This window comes from Lepisosteus oculatus, chromosome 3, assembly GCF_040954835.1.
Source record: "Lepisosteus oculatus isolate fLepOcu1 chromosome 3, fLepOcu1.hap2, whole genome shotgun sequence".
Classification (NCBI taxonomy): Eukaryota; Metazoa; Chordata; class Actinopteri; order Semionotiformes; family Lepisosteidae; genus Lepisosteus; species Lepisosteus oculatus.
The window spans coordinates 19,261,416-19,267,723 of NC_090698.1; the positions used below are offsets into that span (position 1 = coordinate 19,261,416).

The 6,308-nt window shown below is 33.7% G+C and overlaps 1 protein-coding gene across 1 annotated transcript; it reads right to left on the bottom strand.

The window, feature by feature from the left end:
• Positions 1–324: 324 nt before the first annotated feature.
• Positions 325–4,736, bottom strand: areg (amphiregulin). The gene is made up of 5 exons (XM_006627221.3): positions 4,608–4,736; positions 3,613–3,828; positions 2,971–3,184; positions 1,119–1,286; positions 325–431 (listed from the first exon to the last, which is right to left on the bottom strand). The coding sequence occupies exons 1-5, from the start codon at positions 4,642–4,644 to the stop codon at positions 335–337; spliced, it is 732 nt and encodes a 243-aa protein (XP_006627284.2). The 5' UTR covers positions 4,645–4,736; the 3' UTR covers positions 325–334.
• Between the last annotated feature and the right edge of the window lie 1,572 nt (positions 4,737–6,308).

Consider the following 6,308-nt stretch of genomic DNA (forward strand, 5'->3'; position numbering starts at 1 on the left):
CTAATTTTATATGTTACTAAGGCTTTTGTTCAAATCAATTGTATGTACTTTATTTTCAGGACAACTTACAGGTAAGTATTAATGTATTTTTATCTTGGTTTGTGGTACTTTTATGACTTACAGTCACCGATAAAAGTCACCTATAAAAATTGATGTTTCAATCATGAATATTTTCTCTCAGTTCTTAGACCGTCACTTGATATATTGAATTGACAATTCAGTTTTTACTTGGATAAATGCCATATTTATCCATTTAAAACAGTGTACAAATTGATACAAATTGCAGTAAAAAGCAGCTAGGTTTCATTACAACAAGAACATTACCTGCTGTTGTCTACACTGCAACATCACCATTTTCTTGTCGAAGTTTCTCTTTTTCACTGCTTTCTCCAAGGCACTTTGCTATGAAGGGCTTTCTGTGATTTCTGTAACTGAGAAGAAAAAGTGGAACATTAGTTAAAGGAAGCTTACAGCTATGGACAGTTAATGAGAAAACCCATAAGAGCTTTAAGGAGAAGAATTCTCTTCTCCTGACATTATACAATGTTGTTACATGTTAGTCTTCAGAATTATTAATAAAAATGCTAGCTTTCAGAAAAAATTAAGTCACGTTTAGGTTCCTTTACTGCAAAAGAAAACTATAGTATGATGGTTTGTACTGTAATTAGTATTGAAGTCAGAGCGGCCCTTTGTTTAGTTTTAAAAATGTTTTTACTCATGGTTCAAGTAGTATATGAGGGGGGAAAGAGAAACTGGAACTGTAAAATACCTAGCATATCTTCTGGTGTGACCTTAATGATTATATCATATCGCAAATATAAGTACTTTTTTAATTTAAGTTTGTAAAATCCTTAATGGAATGTATAGATTCCAAAGGATTGAGCTGAAACTTGCCAGAACCAGCTTTTGCAGGACAAGGAACTGTATTTCTGTACATCAGTTAAAACCAAACAGCCACAACATTTAATATAATTTAACAAGCTTTACATTTTCCAGACTAGGTCTTTAGAAAACTAAAGACACTGAAGTTTTCCAGACAGAATTAGCTATATAGTGTTTGTCACATGAAGTTGTGACGTCGAGTGGGGATTTACTATATTAAAATTTACTATACTTACGGGCCACAAATAATTAGAAGGATGGCTATTAAGCTGATCACAGAGAGTGCGACTGCTATTATTACTAGGACAGTCTGAATGACGTCTGTATTGATCCAGTCTTTTTCTTTCTGTCCAGTTTTCAACAACTGGATTCCACATCTTTCTCCATCATATCCCTTTAAACATCTGGAATAAAGAAAAGACACATTTTGATAAACATATATCCATGCCAATCGAACAGTACTATACAAATATCTTTGTCATTTGATTGTTGAACTCTAAAGAAAAGACTGAGTTTTGTGTGATTAATTAAGCTAATTCAGGATAATTAAGTTACCTTTCACGTTTCTTTTTATCCTTCTTTATGGAAGTGGTAGGTACATGAATCAAATGTGATTAAACCTCAGGTCTTATGATACTTTTGGGAACTGAATCTCTGAGTTTTGTTTCTAGTGGGTGTCTTACTCAAATTTCCTGGAAGGCCTGGTGTCTTCTGGTTTGTGTCTGAGGTGTACTATAGCTAACTGTACCTTTAATGGTGTAACTGCTTTGATCAGAAGTCCTGAGGACCTCCAGGAAATGAGTTTGAGACACTTTGGTTTAGAACAGGGTCCTGGTCTTGGAGTTCTGTCTGTGTTGGTTTTCATCCCAATCTCTTTTCAGCCTGAATAAGCTCCTTATTGTCTTAATAGGAGAAATTCAACATCTTGTCCCAGCTTTTCTGGTACTGATGCCTTGAAGAGGCCTAGAAACCCAGCATACTCAGTGATCCCTCAGGACCAGGACTGTCCAGCCCTGTTTTACAATGTGACATTGTGATACACGTTTCTAAATGACCACACAACACTGCCGCTGTTACAGTGCAAGAGCTTCAAGAGGCAAAAGGCAAAATCCAACAAATCTGAAAATAGGTCTTTACAGCATGTTGCTGTATTCTGTTAAGGTTAACGTTACTGCTCTCAAATTTTTGTGCGTCAGTATTTACTTAAGTTTCCCTGTTCATACAACGGTTTTCAAGACTGACAAAAGATCTGCACTGTAATGTATATATACAGTATTAAACAATGCGATGAATTCCTGAGAAAAGGTGAATGAACTGAGTATTCAATGAATAACCACGTGAAATCTGTTTAACTTTAGACCTCTTTCAAGTTAGTCAACATAAGTTTAATCTTTTCGTGTGGGTGGGTCTTTATTCACTACAGGTATGAACTGAGTAAGATTTAGCCATGGTTGAGTAAGTTCTGCTGTTGTTAACCACTAATAGAGACAATATTTGTGGCAGTAAATTGAGTAATATTATTCAAGGCCACATATGACCCAACAGTATATAATCCAGGAACAATCTGTGAATTCTTGAAATTGTTTTGTTGAAACTTATCTCTGAAAATGATGGTTAAAATGGGTCTCCATAGATATAAAAGGTATAACTAGACAATTTGGTATGATAACATGATTTCAAAATAATAAGTTTCTGCTGAAGTACAAAAAAGAAAATAAAGAAACTAAAAATGTCTAAGTTTGATGTGAAATATGAATTTTGAACTCCACATATAACAGCAGAACAAGATGGCCAACTACTGTATACTGTATATCTATCAATCCCAACAATTTCAAATCAATAAAATAACTTTTAAGTTTGAACTGAGTAATAAAATGTTTTTTTGGTAAAAAATAAAACATATCTCCTTTGACTCATGTTGATTTTTTTCTTCACAAAAATGTTACAAATGACAATTTAAAATAAATCTACAAATACAAAACTCTTTCACATTCTTCCCCAAGGCTGACTTGTTTAAATGAAAATATTATGACCTGGACTTTGTGACATCGGTGACAAGCAGTGAGAGAAGAATTTTGCTGCACTCACATGCAAGTAGGTTCATCCAGCTCCTGATTATAAATACATTGCCCATGAATGCAGTAATCCGCATGTGTGGTGATGCAAGGGTCTGGTGTCACTTCCTTCTCTTCCTTTCCTTTCACACTCTTGCCACTCTTTTCTCCCTTAGATTTGCTCTTTCGTTTTCCTTTTCCCTTTTTCTTGCTCTTTCCCTTGTCCTCGGGCCGGGCAACAGGCTGAACTGGAAAAGCAACACAAGATGAAAAGGTCAGCACCTGTCAGAAATGTGGCTTCGTTGAAATGTGCCATGTAACTTTAAAAAGAAGGTCTACTGTACGTACAAGCCCAAAAGAACAGAAATTTGGGAAAATGGGTCAGAAAACTTTTTACATCTATAGCTTGGAGTTAAAATCTATGAGAAATAGATTTTCATAGAATGAAAATCTGTAATGAAAAATAATTATAATACAATAAGAATTAGTGTCGGCCTGTTAATAAATCTTATTTTCTGAGTTACTAAACATACTTACGAATCAACAGCAGCTTATCTCAAAATGCCACATCGTTGATTAAAAAGCTATCTTTCTAGAGCTGTGCAAGAAAGTAGAAAGTATGACCAGCATGTTTCAATGGAGGACATGTTTATAGAAACAAAAAACTGTTCTTTACCTCTTATTAGTTCTGGATCTACAAGTGATCCCTCTGTTGGTGACAAGTCACCTTCATTTTCATTATCCTCATAATCTTCATTGGAGTTCTCAAGGCCATCTCCCGAAGAGACATTATTTGTTGCACCACTATGGTCATAAGCTACAGTAGGAGCTAAGATTCCTTTACTGTGTACTTCATCCTGATGAGATCCTGGAATGCCTATTAAACCACATACTGTGGAGAAAAATAGAACACAACTGAGTATTCATTTTATTAGAACTTCAATGCATTACAGTAGAACTGGAACTACTATCATGTAAAAACATGATAAAATTTAAAATACTCTATTAAAAATCCACAACAAACTTTGAATGTTTAATAGACCACATTTCACAACTTTAATGGTAAAATTCAAAATGTGTCAAAATGAAAGGCAACCAATAGTAACATTTTTAATCATACTGTAGTACAGTATTTTAGCATTTTTTTGTAATGGTGCTGATCAGTATGTCTTTGGGACTTTGAATTATTTTCTGAACAAATTATGTGTCTTAAGTACCTGATGTGTCCTTGCATGTCAGAATGAAATGTTGTAACACACTGCAGTACATTGTAAAAGAAAATCTCACATAGCAGCCCTTTATAAAAAAAATGTATTTCCAACAAAACTATCAAATGTAATGCAGTTTATTGTAAAATAACTCTCCTATTCTACTATTGTACTGCAATATATATATATAAAGTTTGCTTAATATCTAGAACAGCCTCTCTTTGTACAGTAATAATGAAAGTGTATGTCTACTCTGGTTAAAACAGCACACAAAAGACAGTAACTTCCTCAAACAGAAACAAAGATTGATTCAATTCATAACATATTCAGAGGTATCCCTGTCTTGACAGGTTTTTACCAAAAAAGCAGTGCACAACATTTCTCGTTTTACAGTTATTTGTTTTCTCGATCTTTTAAAAGTAGAAATAAAAAACAACAACAAGTAGCCATTAAAAAAACTTACCTAAAACTCCTGAAATAATACAAAATAGCTTGTTCATGTTTCAGACGGAGTTTCCTTCTCAAAGAAGTTTTCAGTCAGATGGTAGGATTTCTCTGTCCCTGTGCTCTACGGCTCTGTGCCTTATGACTGTTTTATCTGAGAAGCAACCAATCAGAGGAATGATGTCACGCCTTCATCAGAAAGTTATAGCCTAAAGCGGAATTTCAATGGTTAGGACACACATACTAATGTTAATCACCACAGAGTTATGGTACTGAAACTCATTTTCATTCATAAAACTCCAATACATGTTTCAGTGTGGCATAGGTTTGCGTTTTTTCATACAGCTTTATATCTGTACATTTTTTCAAAGAAAATAAGTGAAGTATTGTTGTTAACCAAAGTTTATGGGGTACTATTAGCAGTATTGTGAATCTTTTTGAAGAACATTTTGCTAATTTCAAACACTGTATAAAAGTAACAATACAGTTTTATTTTAGAGAATGTTCCAACATATGCAAAGTTCTGAATATACATATGTATAACTTTAGAAGAGTATAAATCTAGAAACTTGCTCAGATACAACATTAAATGTTTATGTTAAAAATAACAGCATTTTGTTCCAGAAAAAAAATAAAACATTAGGTTTGTTATTGAATTATGTATTTGTATAGATAGGGTTGAAGAAGTTCAAATAGGTACAGTAGCTGCATTAGCATGCATAGGCTGCAAAGGAACAGGTAAAGTTTTATTCCATGCTGAAAGGAAACAACGTTTTGGCAGACGATTTCACAGCTGAAACATTGTGTCTCTTTTGAGGATGGAATAAACCTTTATCTGTTTTATTTGTGTACTGTGTAAATTTATTTTATATATGTTGTCTTTATGTCTCTCTATTAGTTATAAATAGGAACAACAAAATCATACAGATCTACAAAATGTTGACATTATTCAAACATTTCATTTAGTACAACTTACAGTAGGTTCCTATTGTCATTGATTTTTAAATTCATAAACAACCTAATAAGTTTAGGCTTTTAGAATACACTTTTCATGCATTGTTAATGTTGCAGATCTGTGCTGTGAAAGTATTGTCAAACAACAATAATAGCATATACATTATCATAGCTAACCAACCAGATAGGTTTCCATTCAAAGAAATAATAACATTTGCCTCAGTTTGTACAGATAATTTTGTGTTGAATATACCAGCTTCTGAAACTTCACTTCAGAAAAGGTGAAGCTGAAATGTAATTTATTTTTTTCAGTATTCCACTCTTATAATGAAGATTTTTCAAAAATGAATTCAGAATGTTCAGAAACCATATTGTGGCTGGCTAGCTGTAGAGAGTTAACAGTTTCAGCTGACCTTCCACTAGAGGCCGTTGAAGCCTCTATTGTTTGAACCAGATAAAACAGGTTCACACGAGGTACAGTATGATGTTAGTTTAGTTAGTTAGCTGGAGGGCTAAGAGCCCCATTTTGTTTGGTACAGTATACGAAAGGACTCACTGTAGTAGCTGGTGTTCGGTTGTTTTGTAGCAAGCCTTTGTTTTGGGTAGAACTGAGATTTGGCTTAATAAAGATCCTTGTGTTTGGGCCTCACCAGCTTTCTGTATAGAGCAGGCCTGTTAGATATACAGTATACTTTATACATATAAGGTAATTTATGTTAGGTTAATACGAACTTTCACAGATAAATGTATTCTAATATTTTCAAGA